The sequence below is a fragment of the Chenopodium album genome, chromosome 5, assembly GCF_948465745.1.
Source record: "Chenopodium album chromosome 5, dcCheAlbu1.1, whole genome shotgun sequence".
Classification (NCBI taxonomy): domain Eukaryota; kingdom Viridiplantae; phylum Streptophyta; class Magnoliopsida; order Caryophyllales; family Amaranthaceae; genus Chenopodium; species Chenopodium album.
In genome coordinates this window covers 11,230,677-11,248,177 of record NC_137838.1, presented here as the reverse complement: position 1 = coordinate 11,248,177, position 17,501 = coordinate 11,230,677, and the positions used below count along the sequence as shown (strand labels likewise).

General features: G+C 35.4%; 2 protein-coding genes and 1 long non-coding RNA gene across 3 annotated transcripts; 2 read left to right on the top strand and 1 right to left on the bottom strand.

Moving 5' to 3' along the window:
• Positions 1-1,125: 1,125 nt before the first annotated feature.
• LOC145631883 (uncharacterized) lies at positions 1,126-10,196 on the top strand. Its single transcript, XM_081684105.1, has 13 exons — positions 1,126-1,456; positions 1,994-2,872; positions 3,287-3,387; positions 3,490-3,604; positions 3,732-3,809; positions 4,003-4,095; positions 4,927-5,010; positions 5,213-5,311; positions 6,430-6,492; positions 6,660-6,690; positions 6,956-7,002; positions 8,555-8,613; positions 9,766-10,196. Exons 1-13 carry the CDS (start codon positions 1,412-1,414, stop codon positions 9,998-10,000), a joined length of 1,929 nt encoding a protein of 642 aa, XP_081540231.1. The 5' UTR covers positions 1,126-1,411; the 3' UTR covers positions 10,001-10,196.
• Positions 10,197-11,398: 1,202 nt separating this feature from the next.
• On the top strand, positions 11,399-14,239 carry LOC145630433 (uncharacterized). The gene is made up of 3 exons (XM_081682689.1): positions 11,399-11,634; positions 11,734-11,871; positions 13,861-14,239. Exons 1-3 carry the CDS (start codon positions 11,506-11,508, stop codon positions 14,047-14,049), a joined length of 456 nt encoding a protein of 151 aa, XP_081538815.1. The 5' UTR covers positions 11,399-11,505; the 3' UTR covers positions 14,050-14,239.
• Positions 14,240-15,094: 855 nt separating this feature from the next.
• Positions 15,095-17,501, bottom strand: LOC145630432 (uncharacterized). Its single transcript, XR_014112051.1, has 2 exons — positions 17,334-17,501; positions 15,095-15,649 (listed from the first exon to the last, which is right to left on the bottom strand). It is a non-coding gene; the product is annotated as an uncharacterized LOC145630432 (long non-coding RNA).

Here is a 17,501-nt window from a genome sequence, read left to right as displayed (position 1 = left end):
CACATCCCTACCCCAAACGTAAATTAATAAGGATACATAATAAATAAAAATCAACGGACATACCACAATGTATATAGACTTGCTTATTGCCGAAAATAATTTCTATATAGCACAAATACAATTCAATCCCAACACCTTAAATTTAATGAATCACATTTTTTTATATTTCTAATTGAATAAATTGATACCTTGAAATGTGCTTTTGCACAACCAACAAGGTATGCATGGAATAGTTCAACAATCCAACCTTCTTGAAGTTGTACTCTAAAAACCAAATTAAAGTGCTAATTGGTTAAATTTGAAACTTTTCACTTAATCCCATCATATACACAGTATAAATCAAACGAAGAAGTAAAGGGGCAAAAGTAGGGTAAACATAGGGGATATACAAAGAATGCAACAAATGGAGAAGTATAACTGTAAAAGTGAAGAATCGAGGTTAAGTGAATAAGTGATAGCGATTTGTTTTGGTTGAAAAGTCGTCCGACATCCATTACATTAATTACTTATTTTGGGGTATGGAGAAGAATCCTGATTAGACCTCAACCCTCATGATTTTAGGATTAGGGGATCCTAATCTTCAAAGTGCCATTAGTGGGGTAAGGAGAAGAACCCCGACTAAATCTCAACCCTCACGACTTTAGGATAAAGGGATCTCCACATTCAAAGTATCAATAGTGCTGATTGAACCCCAACCTCAAAGTTAGAAGGTGCAATCTTTCCTACTAAACCAAACTTAATAACGAGGCTTGTTAAATGATACTCCCTCCGTTTTTAAATACTTGCTCCATTTCTCTTGGACACGCCTGCCGATGCTAATATTTGATCACTAATATCTTTAATTATCAATAGGTATAATTTCTAACAATTGAATATTAATAATCTATTCATTGAGATGATTCCAACAACTACCCACACGACTATATTTTTTATTATGTATAAATCACAAACATTAGTCAAAGTAAGATAAATGAATAGTGCAAAAAGTAGAAATGGAGAAATATTTAAAAACGGAGGGAGTAGCGACTTTGTTAATATACGAGTAGCGATACACAAACGGACATAGAAAAAGGATAATGCCAAATAGACAACGACCAGCATTGAACTTTGTCCACAACTCGATAGAGAGAATCTCAGTAGATGAACCTAAACACCTCGATACGCCACACGATTTCATACACTACAATTTCATTGGTCATTACTTAGAGTACACATTTTCTGGCTCAAAATTCTGTCATTTTCCGATGTTTCACAGTTGAAACCAACTGCTGCTGCCATTAATTTTATCTGGGTTTTCAGAAAAACATTTCAAATTCGAATAAATTTCTTATGGGTCTTAAGATTTTAGCTTAATTTTGCAGAATTTCAAGGAATTTGAGAATTGGGTTATTTTTATTTTCTGGGGAAGAAAATGTTGCCAGTTTGCTCAGCCACCCGCTGTTCTTCTAACTCACAGGTAACAATAACATTATGCTTCAGAATATTTATTTTTTTAGCTGAATTTGGAATGATCATATTTAATGCACTATTTAGATGTAGTTGATTTGGATTATTATCACTATTAATTAGCTCAAAAATTGCTAATTAGTTTTGAAGCTGTTTGTTTAGGTTGATTAGCATGCTTAATCATCTTATGCTGTGTATATGCTTCTTGGGATGTGATTATTAGGAATTATTAAAAGTTCAAATCTTTTGATGCCTCTTAGGAAATGCATATATATGGGGCTATAAAGCACAATGATGTAGACGGGATTTGGTATTAGGTCTTGTGTATCATCACTATTATTCCCGGGATTTTAAACAACTAAGCTAGTTGACATATATAAAGAACTGCAGAGTAATTGCTCCAAAGAATGGTCTAAAAATTTAAAAGATGGTTGGGGTTTTAACTTTTTTAACAATGAACATCATTAGGCATTTTGCTCTCTAGGATTGCAAATGCAAATTAAAGGTTGAAGCAGTTTATTATTGATCAATCATATTGGTTGTGCAGATCTTGTTAAATGATGGAATGAGATGCCTCACTCGAACGCAAAAGGCGTTTGGTATTCAATGTGTTTCGGTAGACACAACAATTCCTAGCTTGTCAGGTGGTGTTTGTCCAGGAGCATGCCTTCAGAAAGAAGCTGCAAGTTCTCTCAGTTATGACTTTCATGCAGGACATAAGACATTATTGGATGGATGGAATTACACTACCGGAGGGATGAGTGCTTCATTTTTTAGAGGTGGACAACATTTAACTTATGTGGAGGACTCTTCTGCCTTTGTGTCACAAGAACAACTAGGAGACAACTTGGTGAATAGTGCTGAAATCTTGCTAGAACCTTCTAGTGAAGGGCCTGTCTCGATTTTGGATCGTGTTGCTGACAGCATTAGTAACGTGCCTGACACTTCAGGCATCACTGGTGAGCCATTGCCATCTTCCAGCAGTAGTTTTGAGAATATTCTCTCTCAAACAAATGAATCAATAAGAGCTTCATTTGGTGAGGGGGAGAATGCCTTGAATAGCTCTGTGGATAAGATTAATTCGACGATATCAGACATTGTCAAGGATGGCAACCAAGTAATTGAAAATCTAACCACAAAAGTGCTCTCTTCTTTTGATCAAGCTGGTGAACTTACTAGTTCTAAATTGAGCAGCCTTCCAAGTAACCTTAAGGAATCCTGCAGTAAAGCTGGCGTTGTAGCTCTTGAGTTGTTAAGAAAGACAATTTTTGTGGTTGAAGATTCTTTGGTTAAGGGGAGTAAATTTGTCTATTATTCGTATGAGACTTCCAAAGAGCTTCTGCCGCTGGAGATCCAGGATGCACTTAAATTATTCGAGGAGAAAACTAGTCAAATTTCAAGGCCAGTGGGAATGGTTTTCTTACAGGTGATGTTAAGTCATTACTTCCTCTTCAAGTCTCTCTCGATCTATTTGTGAGACTTGAGCCAAGTTTTTTGTTGATAATTTTTTACTGGTCAATTGTTTCATCATGATAATAAGAATATGATACAGTGTGTTCTTCATGCCTAACTATTATGATAGGCTATATATGTATCCTTTTTCTATACAAACATAGGTTTGGATCCAACTGTCAATTAAGTGCTTTTTGTTGTGTGGGTGATTCTTTTCCATCTAAATACAATTACCACCCTGCGGCAATCATATATACAGCATTAGTACTAAATTTTTCATGGACTGACTCACTTGAATGTGCAATTACATTATTTATTACTTCGTATTTATCACTCTAGTCATTGCCGATTATACTTCTCACTCTGAAAACATGGATCTTATGAGCAGGTTTATTCTGCCATTGAAGGATTAGAGAGAAGCTTAGGCCTGGACCCCTCAGATCCTATTGTCCCATTCATTCTTTTCGTTGGCACCACGTCTACTTTATGGTATTGATGTTGCACTCCCGACTCTGATATTTTCTCTCGGTGTAGCCTGGGGTCATTCCATGCTTTTACAGGAAATTTATGCTGTTTACCAGATTTGTGCAGGGCTGTATATTGGCTGGTCACCTACAGTGGTTATGCTGGAGATTTGTCTCCTGAATTGGCTTTTGAGCTCGTATCAGGGAAGGAAAGTGCTGTTCTTGTAGATACCAGGCCTGAGGCAAGAAACCGTTTTTTTCTAGCCTTATCATATTCTACAGAAGTGATTAGCACCATTTTTTTTTTATTTATTATTAATTTTTTTATATTGAGGTTTATGTAATTATTGGTGTACTTTTTGTATGAAGGATCTGAGGCAACAAGATGGAATCCCTGATCTTAGACGATCTGCTCGATCTCGATATGCAGATGTATCCATGCCCAAGGTTTGATTTACAGTATTTTGTTGAAGATTTCATACAATATTGCTTTTTATACATGCAAAATATTGGTTCTTGCTGCAAAATCAAGAGATATGCTGTATAGTTTACTATACTTACTTAACTTAGTAAGTTAAGTAAGTATAGTTTACTATGTGGCAGATAAATTCTAAATGCATTTAAATTTCTGTACATTCAGATTGATAGTTCTCTAAGGAAATTAATGAAGAGCAGCAGAGACCTTGATGACACTTTGACGGCAGTGGTGATTCGGGATCTGAAGAATGTTAAAGTATGCTTTTACCCTTGTATTTTTTCTTATTTACCAGAGCCATTTATTGATAATTTACTGCAAAAAAACCTTTACCAATCCTCTTTAACCCAAAGGCCCAAAATGCCCTAAACTCTGTTTCAACATATTGAATTCTGCATGATACAAGTCTTCGTTGGTGACATTATGTTCTGTACACCTTTTCTTTTCTTATTTGTTTTTTGGAGAATTTTGAGAAGTTGTTTTCTCTACAAACTTATTATTTGGTTGCTATGCTCCTGAGAGTAATGACGCTGTCTGAAAATTTTGGGGTTAACAATTAATTGTTGTCCTCTTCTTGGATGTGCTGTAGCCTGTTGTCTTCCCAGCAAATGCCTTGGTATAGTTGTACCAAATTGCAACAGCTAATGATACCTTTCGACATTTTAAGAACATTGAGGAAAAAAAGGCAATTGCGATGGTTTTACCTCATCTAGAATGGTTATCATAAAGATTTAGATCAGTCATTTTTTTATTTTGCCTTTTCTTTTTCAACCCCTAGCCATGCACATCTGTTTTTCTATTTGTGCAATACATATCAATGAAATGTCAAAATTTTCCCTTCTTTTCATGATTACATAGGAGTTTGATGCAAAAATCATACAAAAGATGGTTTTGCTTGTTTTGCTGTTGATTTGCATCTTACTGAAACAAACATTAAACCAACTTGAGTAAATCTGTTGATCCCTTTTGGGGTAAATATTTTGTTCTTTTTAAAAAGCTTGATGGCTCACCCCTACATCCTTAGATTCTCTTATAACATCTCTTCATGGCTATTATTGCATCTCAAATTAAGTCTTGTGTTACCTATAGGACAGATCAAAGATCATAGTTATGGATGCTGATGGAAGTCATGCAAAAGGCATTGCCAGATCCTTAAGGAAACTCGGGGTTAAGGTAAGTTCTTTGTATTTCTTGGGTATACAAATCTTTACTGTGATGCATTTTTTGTGTGATAAAACCCCTACAAATAAGATCTCTCTCCCATATATCAATTAACTTTGGAGATGGTTGTCTCTGTATGTTCTTTGTTTTGTTAACCATCTCCTGACTGTGAATATTTTGATCTCATCAGTCTTATCTGTTTTATATGTACCAGAGACCATATGTCCTCCAAGGTGGTTTCAAGTCCTGGGTTAAAAATGGCCTTCGTGCTAAGGAGCTGAAACCTGAGACAGCAATTTCTATCCTCAATGAGGTAGTCTTGTGCAGTTCCTAAATTATTAACGTTTTCCGTAGGACTATTGACTATGGGAGTGGAATCACTGGATCCATTTTCTTAAAAGCGATAGTGTTTTGTCAATTTTTGTAGTCTTCTGAAATTTTTTCTGTGTGTTTAATTTGCTGCAGTACTAGAACTTTTGTATTATCAGACTGCTTTTTTGCCATCTGCCAATATTAATATATGTATTACTTATCCTTCTTGAAGTCCCTACATATTAATAATCCAACAAGCATCTACTGTCTTTTTTAGTATGGAAATTAAAATACTATATTCAAAATCTTTATTTGACTGGCTTTCTAAGAAATCAACACGATGATAGATGGCAGGTCACTTGGTCAAGTACTGCTGTTTCATCTATCTGTTCTATGAATGAAAAATGCGTATGGAGGGATGAAAGAGGGAATGAAGGATTTCTATGGCATTTTAAGGTTGACTATTTTGAATTGGGATGGGTAAATGCAGAAGATTTCGGAGAAAAGTATTTATTGCTATACAGTGTGATGTGTGCTGGAGAAAAGAGTGATAAATATATGAGCATGTGTCTTTACTTCTGGGTGATTAAGAGTAACGTTCGCTCATGCAATTACTTGTCACCAAGCGATCCATGAAGACTAAATTCGAATCATATTCCCTTATGATTATAATCACACATCGTAATTTGGTACTATCTAGGCTGGTTCAAAGCTGATTGAAGCCCAAGGCTAATATTTCTTTGTCCCGTTGCAAATTTTACCTAATCACTAAGTCAAATCATATCTTTTTCTTTGTCCCTCAGCAAATTCTACCAAATCACTAAGCCGAATCATGTAAAAGTGCTTATAATTGCGAGGATGCTCCACATCTCTGAGCTGGACTGAGTCTCTCAATTATGGATTTGAGTCAATTATTAATGGTGGTATTATGGTTTAAAATTTTATGTTGTTAGATATTTTTGGGGGAGAGGGTGGTGGGTGTTCGGTGTTGGTTTATTCAGTGTGTGACTATTTCTGTTGTTTATAAATATATAGATGTATGAGTGTATGTGCCCTCTTCAAGAACACCATTTCATATGATTTATGAGTTTATGACCATGCTATTCTAACCTTTTTCAGGAAGCTGAGGCAATCCTTGAAGAATTGAATCCTACTCCTGTGCAAGTCTTGGGGGTTATTGTGGTAAGTTAAGGTTATTTCCATTGAATAAAACCATATAAGATTCAGTTGCCATTAAAGTTTTTGAGTATGCAAGTAATACATCTATACATCTCCCAAATTTTTCTGGCATTTTTTTCTTATTGTACCTTGTATGCACAATTAATATGATATCATTTGCTTTGATGCAGGGTTCTGTTGCTTCATTCTATGCGTTGCTAGGTTTGTTTTCTTCATCTTCCCTTATATTAGACTAGTAAAGTTTGTAATACCACATACATGAGAAGTCATCTCTATAAATGAAACAAAAAAACAAGTTTCTTTTTATATTGCTGCTTTTTATGTAACAAAATTAGCTTTATTTGATTTCTCTGTTTTCTGAATATATATATTGAGGTGTAACCACTGTTTCTTTTAGCATATATAACTGTTAACACTGTTATCAATTTGCTTTGTAATTTGCTAAGAGGACATTATGTGGTTTCAGAGTGGGAGAAAACTCTACAACTCATTGGTATTATTGGCCTTGGTCAGGTAAATTTTCATAACTTTGGATAGAACTATCATTATCTATAACAGTACAATGTTAGAATTAGTATAACTTGTTTTGGATAAATAATCTTAACGTACGAACATTGAATGAGGACTCATGCATGTTTTTCTTGGTGATAGAAATTTGATTGAGGGATATGTATCTTTGTTCAATTTTTCAGAAGCTTGTGTAAATTTTGATGTTAGAATTTGGGTTAATTTTGCCAAAAAAAAATGACTATTTGCGCTTTTGACTCTTGACAATGCAAGCAACGAATTTTTTATTTTTATTGGAAGATAATAATCATTTTGCCTTCAAGTGGTACAACAAAGTATCTACAAGCTGCCTAGCTAGTACTTCGTAATTAACAACCCAAATACCCCCCTCATCCAGTCTGCCTAGCTAGGTGGCAAGACTAGCTTTGAGTTTGGGATTAGGGGTCTGCTGATGCATATCCCATATGGATCTCACATGTCATTGTAACTGTTTCAATTTATTTGGATGACCAGTGGCCCTGTGCAAAGCAAAATGTTCCAGTTATATGCACGTTCTTTTTCCAAGTGGTGCATCAAAGTAGCTAATGGAATAATCAATCAATCAATCTTTGTGCTACTGAGATGCTGATCATGATGAGATTATACTTCATCTAGAGCTTGCAAACGTGTCATATCTTGCCATGCCTTGTTTGTGTTCGAAGATAAATGGATTGGGGAACCTCTACACTAACTCAAACCCTAATGAGTTGTGTCGTGTTTGATTAAATGTATCCGAAACCCTTGACAGTAACTTTCTTTTTCCATGTCCGGTTTGTGTCATATTAGAAAAAAAGTTAGCCTCATTTTAAAGATTTATCATTAATCTGTAATTATTAGTTATTTTTCTCAGGCGGGTTGAATCATGTTGGTTTTTGGTTAGGAATCTCAACACTAACCCGATCTGTTTAGGGTTCGTTTGGCATTGCTGTGGTTTTCTGTTTTTTGGTTTTTTGTTGTATAAAAGTATATGATATATGTCACATAATTAATAAAAAATTATTTAAACTTGTTAGAATCATAACAAATATGAAAACTGACAACAAAAAAGTGGAAACACCTTTTTCTTGTTTCTTGTTATTGGTTTTTAGTTTTAAAAAAAAAGGAAACAGAAAGCCAAAAATGATGCCAAACAAGTCCTTAGTTAAATTTGTCGTATCGTGTGACTCATTTAATAAATTGGATCTGAAAACTCTGGACTCTTTGTTATTTGCGTGTCCGGTTCGTGTTGTGTGAACTTTTGCTGGCACTAACTCTGTTTTTCAATGTGCCATTGAGGAACTAATTGAGGCAGGCACCTAATTCGCCTATACTATAATAGTATAATATGGGTGTGTGTATAATAATGGTTTCCCTAGAAAAATACCAACTATGGTAATGTTTAAGTGTGTATACTTTTATTAATGATGTTCTTGTGATGTTAGTGATGTTTTAAGGAATTTTTATTGCCCTAATGGCTGTTACCTCTACTTCAGTTTATATACTTATTATATTTCTCCTCGTTTTTTCTCCAACATAATAGACCATATATCGTCGAGTGACTTCTTATGAGGACTCTGAAGATTTCAAGAATGATGTCAGGTAATGTCTTCTATACTTTACATTACCTAATGAAAGGTTTAATCAGTTGCAACTTGATTGTATTTTCTGGTATGCTTTATTCTTTGAGTGATTATGTATTCATCTCTCTCTCTCTCTCTTTCTTTTTTTTTCTTTTTTTTTCTTTTTTTTTTTTGGGAAAAAGGGATAAGATATTGACTGATGCTATAAGCAGCCTCTCTGGAGATAATACTTACATGTTCAAAATACTTTGTATAATTGTAGGCTGCTGACTGATCTAGTATTTTTCTCCTTGGCATCAAAATAGATTAGATGATGGATAGCTTAGGGTGTTGTTCAAGCTTTGGTAATTCCATATTCCATAATTATCTCGATGAGAGGTTCCATAAACCATTGTGAATTATTCCTATGTGATCTTATAAGAAAACCAGTTGAAATGACTTAGAAGGCTCAAAAGGACTTGAAATGCCTTGTGAAAACCAGTTGCATTCGTATTTTTGCTGTGCAGTAGCAGATGGCCCTTCTTGCATATAGTAGATTTAGACCATTGAAATCAGCCTCTCTACACCATAGGGCTTTAGGGTTAAGGCTGCGTACATATGATCCTTCTTTACCTTGCTCAAAAGGTGAGACTCTTAAGGCACATTAGAGTACTGTTCATGTCGGAGTTCATCAAAAGCTAAGATAAAGCAGCCACTATTGCAGTATGTAAATGCTTGCCTAGATATATCAACAATGCAATTAACAGTGTTTAAGAGTACTGCTGTTTTACTTAGATTCACACTTGGTTACTAGATATGTCATTGATTGAATATGTTGCCTGCCTTTTCTGGTTCATTTCACTCTGAAATTGCCTTCTTCAATAGATTTATCTGGTTCATTTAATTCGCTTCTTTGAAAATATTTCCTTCAATTCAATTCAACGTGGGTAACTGTACTTCCTCCAAGAGCTGGGTAGGAACTAGGAAGAAGATAATCCTTCTTAAATAGTATACATAAAACAGTGCTCAACCTTGGATGTTTTCACTAGCATTTCACAATATTTTAGAAGTATGCAAAGGCTTGTCATCCCATGTAACTTGGAAGTTTAGCTTATCACTACCACGTATGTTTTAGTGTGTGTCAACTTTTTCTATTAACGATGTTCCATTTGATTTTGATGCTTCTGTGAAGTTTGCTGCTTTCTCCGGTGAAACTTGGAGCGCAGGCCATCTCACGGGCTACTGGAAAGCTAGAAACTAACGGCAATGGACTTCCAGTCTCACCTTCATCATTAGATATCCAAAATCGGGTGTTGCAAGCTGCAGCTAAACACGAATCCCAACCTTTTGACACAGATGAATCTCAAGACTCACTCCTTAACTCTACCACTGCAGTCGATGAAAATATAGGCCAGTCAGAGGCATAACTGTTACGTTTCTCTGAACGATTGTATCTTGTACAAATGAGAGCTTGGATCACCATGCCGAAAATTACATGAGCTCTTCCATCGTATCAATTTGTGTTTGTCAATTGCACATTCATTCACTTGTACCGCAAGTTACAAACACTTTGTAGATATTACTATGTCATGAGAAATAAGGCAAGATTTTGGGTTTGATACATACTCCGTATATGATTAATATAGTTCCGTAAAAACAATAAATTAATATAGTCAAATATTATTCTCATATACTGCATTGATACCAACCAATGTAACTCGGACTCGTCTTTAAGTGTCGTGTCCGACACCTCAGTCCTATTTTTTGGTCGACACTTCGACAAGGTCAAGGGAGTGTCTTGACTAATATTTATGATACGGTTACTGTATAAAGTGTCCAAAAAATTTAATCGGACACTTAAAATAAAAAAATATGTAGTAAAACTAATAAAAGTAGTATATAGTGTCATACAAGTAGTACATAAGTTGTACCAAGCTAAGCTTGGTCTACTGGTAAGGATTGCACCTTTGGGGGTTTAATCCCCACTAGAGGCACTTTGAGTGTGGGGGATCCCTAACCCTTCCCCCCCAACTCTCAAAGTATCTGATCCGCAATCCGGACAAAAAAAAAATAATCGTGAGGGTTGAGGTTCGATCAGGGTCTTTCTTTCTCTTTACCAGAAAAAAAAAAATGAAATTGGTACATAAGCTGTAAGAAAATAAAAGTAATTAGTTTAATTTGTGACACTGGTGATCTCGTTTGTTGCAATTGCTAAAGAAATGCATGTAATGGGTTAATGTGTGGGTAAATTAAGGTTGTTTTTATTGAATGTTGTTGTACTTAATCGAGAAAGGCAATTGCTTGGGGTGTTAATTTGGTTTTTAATTTTTTATTGCTTGAACTGAACATGGTTGTAATTGGAATTCAGTGAAGAAAAAGGTAAATGCAATAATTTACCGAGATTTTAGTCCCCGCCAAGTCGACGCCGCCACCACCACCTTCTCAACAATTTATCATTCGTGTACAACGATGTGTAAAGCCCATTAAATTTTAGTTAAAGTCATCAACGACTTCCCTTAGTTGCAGAAGCTAATTGGGGGAATCTTACTGAAGTAGGAAGGGGTGAGCAACGAGATGTAACAATTCAAAAACGGACGTTTAAATTGCTAAGACTAACGCTGCCAGTCTGAAGTTAACAACCATATTTCATTTTGACAACTTTACCCTTACTATACATGGCAAAATGACGCGCATACCCTCTTATAAACACAGCTTGTTTATACGGCTTATGAACGAGGATTTTCTCGTGCTAAACTTGGTATATTTAGCACAGTTAAAAACTTGTATTTTCCCGTATTATACACCAAGCCACAAAGCTCAAAAAAAAGAAAGAAAAAAAAGGCATAAAACTATAAAAGGCAAGTATTTCTTCTCAAAAACCCTAAACCCCTTCTTGCACAGAAAGAAACAGAACAAATAGCAGAGAAAAAAAATGAACCACATTTCTAATGCTGAAGAACGAATTGTTACCGACAGATTGAAAAGAAAACTCAATGAAGTCAATTCATCTGCACAATCCCAACTTGATGGTATTCAAGATCACATCAATTTCAATCTCCAGGTATTCATTTCTTCCCTAATTTCTGGGTTTTTTTTTTCGATTGTAAAATTAATATTCAGAAAAATTTGTGTTAATTATTTGAAATCATGTGATTTTCAGAAAGCGTACTTCAATTGTGCGTATAATTGCTTTGATAGGCGTCGATCCCAAGAAGAGATAGGCAATTGTGTTGAGCATTGTACTTTTCCTGTTGTGCAAGCTCAGAATCTTATTGAAGGGGAAATGGCTAAGTTTCAGGTAATTTAATTTCTTTAATTTATTTTTCTTTCTAATTATTTAATTTATTTTGTGGGTAATTGTTATTTTTGGAGTATTGATTTCTTATGTTTACTGAATTGAAATTTCAGAATTTCTAATGTTTAAATTTCTTGGGTATTTTTTTTATTGTTTATATGCATTTAAAAAAAAAAAAAAAATCTGCATTATACACTGAAAAAAATTCAAGCATAATTTGGAATGCATCAATCTTGTTGAAGAAAGTTGTTTTTCTTGGCTGCATTTTGGCTGCTGAAGAATGTGTTATGTTGACCTGTTTAATTATTTTTAGACGTTTGTAATGATGATAGTGTTAATTTAAATGTTAGTAATGATCGTAGTAGTTTGTTAAGAATGGAGCTTGAATTTACCATATGTGATTAGTCAAAAATTGTTGGACAAACCATTCTTCGTGGTAGCGTAGAATATGCTTGGTGGGATGAGCTCTTAGATGTTTGTAACGAGGATAGCGTTAATTTAAATGTTAGTAATGATGGTAGTAGTTTGTTAAGAATGGAGCTTGAATTTACCATATGTGATTAGACAAAATTTGTTGGACAAACCATTATACGTGGTAGCGTAGAATATGCTTGGTGGAATGAGCTCTTTGTTATTTCAGGGGCATAATTTTTGTGTGTTATTCCGTGGAATTGTTAATATTCTACTTGCATATGTATGATAGAATTGAGGCATTTAAATTACTTGTGTGACTCATAATTTCGGTCTATGTTTTTGCTCTAGGTTTGCTTGAACGTTCTATTACATATTTAGCTGTTTTGTTATTTGTGTAGTTACTCAACCCTTCCACCTGGAGAAGGGGAAAATCTTTCATGTGACACCAACTCCATATACGAAGTTATTATTCTTCATTGTAGCCCTGGGTGCTAAATGCTTTACATTTTGTTAGTTGTTAAAAAGCTCAAAAGTTATTGAAGTAGCCAATAATAATATGTATCTTTGACTGCAATTAGCATGAATTCTGTAATTAATAGGTGCTGTTGTGCTTCTTAACTTGTTGCAGTCCGTATCATATCAGTATTGCTAACTTTCAATTTCAGTGCTGGTGATTTCTAGCAGGACCAACTTTATTTTACAGAGAATTTGACATGGATAAAAGTAGGAATAGACTATAAAAAAAACCTATTTTGTACTTGGCTTTTATAGCCACTGGTTGCAGTATATACACTTGACATAAAAAACTAGATCGGCTAACTTCTTAAAAAAATTTCCCATGTGACTATGGAGTTGGTCTTTATCACGAATACCATGAAAATCCAAGCAACATAAGTACATAACCCTGTAATAATCAAGTTTGGCTTCCTTGTTAATGAAGTTGATGTTTAAAGTTCTTTTGTTTTGTTTTACTGAATGAGCTCTAATGGCCTTCAGGTTATACGTAGGTGTAGTCTTTCCCTTCTCAGTTTAACATCTTCTATGTTGGTTTCATACGTTCTACTGAAGGTTACGTAGTCTTTCCCTTTTCAGTTTAACATTTTCTATGTCGGTTTCATACGTACTACTGAAGGTCCCCCCCCCCCCCCCCTGTTTATTTACTTATATTTGCTTTGAATGACAAGAAGCGGCCCCTCTTGTCTGTTTTGGTGACGTATCCGTCCTTTTGCTTTAAAAAGCCAGAAGTAATAAAAACCAAAGAGATACCTAATCTTTCCACTGAGCCCTAAGCAGTAAGCACTAACTGCAACCAAAACCTGCACCTTCTGGAAGTTGAGGAACCAGGAATAAAATATGGTCAAAGCTTGTTGAAGTGTTGATGTTTTTCAAGCAGCAAGTACTAGTAAAACTCATTCCATCACTGCCAAGTCTCTAAACTAATTAATTAGATCTTTGATGTGTACATATGTTTTATTTACCATCCATCGGGACTTCTGTCTTTCTTAAAGCTTTAGACCTGCAATCATGTTATGCTCAGATAATTGATAGTCACTTCATTGTTCTGGTTATTGTTTGTAGGAAAAGATGCAAAGAGAGTTACTGGTGTGCCAAGACAGATATGAGACTGCGAAACTGCAACCCGGGCAATCGAATTCCATGAATGACCTCGAGTCCTGTGTTGGTCAGACGATTGACGATAGTGTCAAGAATCTTCCATCCCTGGTGGAAAGATTGAAGACTAGCCTTGGCATGTATGACAGCAGTTGAGGTTGCTATGAAGAGTTCGTTTTACATTTTGCTTTGAAATAAATCAAGAATACCTTTCAAAGTGTCGAATATATAGCTTTGCATTTCTAGCTTAGCTGAGGAGGATGGTATACATTTACATCATTAAGTTGGCCATGTTGCACATTGGCATCTTTAGCAATCGAATAGTGCATTGTTTGATTTTCTTATACTTAGTTGAGTACTTCCAAGATGAAAAAGCATTAGATGTTTACACTTTCTTTCAGCCAAATTCAGATAAGACAGCCAATTTTGTCAAATCCATGGCTTATTGTAAATGGCGTGTTTCAAGTTTCATATTTACTATATCAAGTTTTCGGATCTGACGGAAATATTTGGATATCTGAAACATCAGAGATTCAGAGTATTGGATCCTCTTCTTGATGTGAAGGGAGAGAAGATTGATCATCCATGTTGATATGTATGGTAGTGAAATTTTCTAGACCTATATGCCTTGACCTGTTTATTGTTCAAATCTCATCTGTTGAACAGACTACAGGCCTAGTATTATACTCTACATGACGATACAAATGCACGACTATGATGAAATGATGAGGAAGGGGTTATTAGGGTATATGGTTTAATCATCCATCGCTCACCTTAATTTCTTGGGTTGTAAGCGGAGAGCAATAGGGTTCGATTTTCTTGAGTCATGTGAGAGGACTAGAGGAGAGCGATGGAGAGGTTATGACGAGTAGCAATATATGTAATTTAAAGTGCATAACAAAAAAGAAAATCTGAAAGACAAAATAGAAGTGCATCCTGTCAATTTTGGCATTTCACACAATTTGAACTATTGAGGTCATTTATAGGTTGCTGCTGAATGTGGTATATCATCGTGTGATCATAAAAACCTTCACATTTTTCCATAACATAAAATTGTCTCCTTTATGATAGGGGCAAGAAGCCAACACATAATCCCAAAATTCGGAGGTGGGAGGCACTCTCCTGCTGCCAAAAACCACAGGTCAACTCGAAACTTTAGACAGCAAAAAAAAAGCTTACATCTAGTACAGAAACAAGCAACTGCACAATTTAATGGTGCTTAGTCTCACTGTGTATTATTTCAAACATTCTGTTTGTTAATCATTTGAGCTGATGAGCTCAACAATAAGCTGCACCCAATCCGACTCACCTAAATACTTGTAGAGCTCAATTAGCTGTGTGTTTGACACCATATCTAAAATCCAGATGAAACTTGTGCTACAAAACATTCAAAATTTTCAAGGCCGACAAATGTCACACCATATGTAAACTATACAATGTCTAGACATCCATTCAGCTGCAGATGAGGCACAGAACAGTCAGATTATTGATGCAACTCAAGTTCCTTTGCATGATCGAGATCTATGCCTAGTTTGCTTTGGCCTCATCTTGGTGCTTCTTGTCTTCAAACTTGTCGATGGCTACCTGAAGTTCATCAGTACCACCAACAGCTCGCATGGTGTAGAAGTACACTCCAAAAACAAATGATGTCAGCCCCCCAGCAACAATAATATTTTTTGTTTTGGGTGCAAGAGCACCAAATCCTGAAATCCCAGACATCTTGAGAGTAATCTACTTCTTAGAGAAGCTTCCAGACCTGCAAATCACCCATATTAAGTTATTAACCCAGTAGAGATATAATGAAATAAGATATTGCAATTTGGCACCCACAAAACAAAACAAATCAGTTCAAAGTCCTTCAAGAACTGAGCCTTGCCACGTCTAAATTATCTAATGACGTTGATAGCAGATGCAAATTGATGCTAAGTCAAATCAGGCATTGGAGTTGAAAAAGAATTTTCCCAATATATTCAACCAGACAGATAGACCTGGAATCATAAGTAGCACAGAATATCAGCACAACCCTGTACAGTGGTGATAGGGCAAGCAGATGCAGCAGAAGGATCAACATACAACATCTGCCTAGAAAATTTCCATCACCATATATCCCATCACTATTCAGTATTCACTAGCCATTTGGACAACCTATTCCCACAGCTGCCCCAGCACCATATGAACAACCAATTTCCTTCATCAGTAGCACACTATTCTTAACAGCACACGAACAAAAGAAAACTAGCTTGACTACAAGCTTGAGCACATACTGGTGAATAAAGGGTTGGTAATCAGTGGACTTAGAAAGATATACATGTGATACAATTGATTTTTCACTAAGGGTTGTCAATTACTTATGAGCTTCCATACATCAAGTGACTGCATATATAACTTTAATCCATCCGAAGTAGGCACAACAGTAGCAAATGCCAAGGTGAGGCATATGAAACATAACCACAGCCCACAGGTTCAAATCAACATTTCGTACTTAATGAAAATGTGGAAAACCAAATGGATACCACTCCAAACCTACTCCATGGCAGATACAACCAAGCTAAAACCCTCCATTACTCTAGTTCTCACTTGATTGTGTGGGTGGGGGATAAGTTCCCATGATTGGCCGTGATAATAAATTTGCAGGAAAAGGCCAAATACGTACAAAAATTGACCATACATTGTATACAGAAACACAAGAGTAGATAAGATAGGTTTGATTTGCCTATAAGGGTAGCATTTCTAAAAGAAACTTCATACCCCACTCCACCTCTTCCCCTCCAAAAAAAAAACATTCAACACTATAGCATCACTTCTATGGCTCAACAAAGGGTTTACGGTGTCAACAAAAGGGTGTATTGGCAAAGACGCGAGCATTGCCATAGTCACAGATTACATAAAATAAACAGAACAGTGGCCTGGCCTAAATCAACCCGGACTTGCACTAATGTGTTGGGTCCAAAAGTAGATTGAGCAGCTGAACACATCCGAAACTATATATTCCAAAGTTCCCCAAATCAAAATTGTCTCAAAAACAATCCCCAATTTTAATTTCCCAATACCACCTCCATTTCCAACCACATAATTCTAAATCAACGAATAAAAAACAAATCTTGCGCAACACACCAACTATAAATACTCAAAATTAGAATCAGAAGCATAATCAACATTATAATGAATTCCTGTAAACCCCTTTTGCTATTTCAGAAACCCCATCAAACCCCCAAATAACTCATCAAAATTTCAAGCCATTATTATCCAACAACATGTCGATCAAATTACAGAAATACAAAATAAAATATATATAGAATCAAATAACCTTAAGGTTCAGCTGATAAATTAGAGTAATAATTCAAAATGCAAATTATTTAATCATGAAAAAGTTGCGAAAAAAATAAAAACAAGAAATGTATGCCATGAACATGGTTGTAATCGGAGAAGAGAAAAATTACCAGATTAGCGGTGGTAAAGGCGGCAGCAGAGAAGAAAGTGAATTGAGCTTTCAATAAACCAAATAAAAGTTTCAGGCGTCAATTTCTCGAGTCGTGTCTTATACTTTCTCCGCTTATTTTTTGTGCAACGATAATAATTAATAAGGGATGGACTATGGAGGAAGTATT

Coding starts and splice junctions, on each gene's coding strand:
- LOC145630433 (XM_081682689.1), top strand. CDS start 11,506: ATGAACCACATTTCTAATGCTGAAGAACGAATTGTTACCGACAGATTG. Junction 11,635..11,733: donor ACATCAATTTCAATCTCCAG/GTATTCATTTCT, acceptor TGTGATTTTCAG/AAAGCGTACTTCAATTGTGC. Junction 11,872..13,860: donor GGGAAATGGCTAAGTTTCAG/GTAATTTAATTT, acceptor TATTGTTTGTAG/GAAAAGATGCAAAGAGAGTT.
- LOC145631883 (XM_081684105.1), top strand. CDS start 1,412: ATGTTGCCAGTTTGCTCAGCCACCCGCTGTTCTTCTAACTCACAG. Junction 3,605..3,731: donor TTGTAGATACCAGGCCTGAG/GCAAGAAACCGT, acceptor TTTTGTATGAAG/GATCTGAGGCAACAAGATGG. Junction 8,614..9,765: donor GATTTCAAGAATGATGTCAG/GTAATGTCTTCT, acceptor GCTTCTGTGAAG/TTTGCTGCTTTCTCCGGTGA.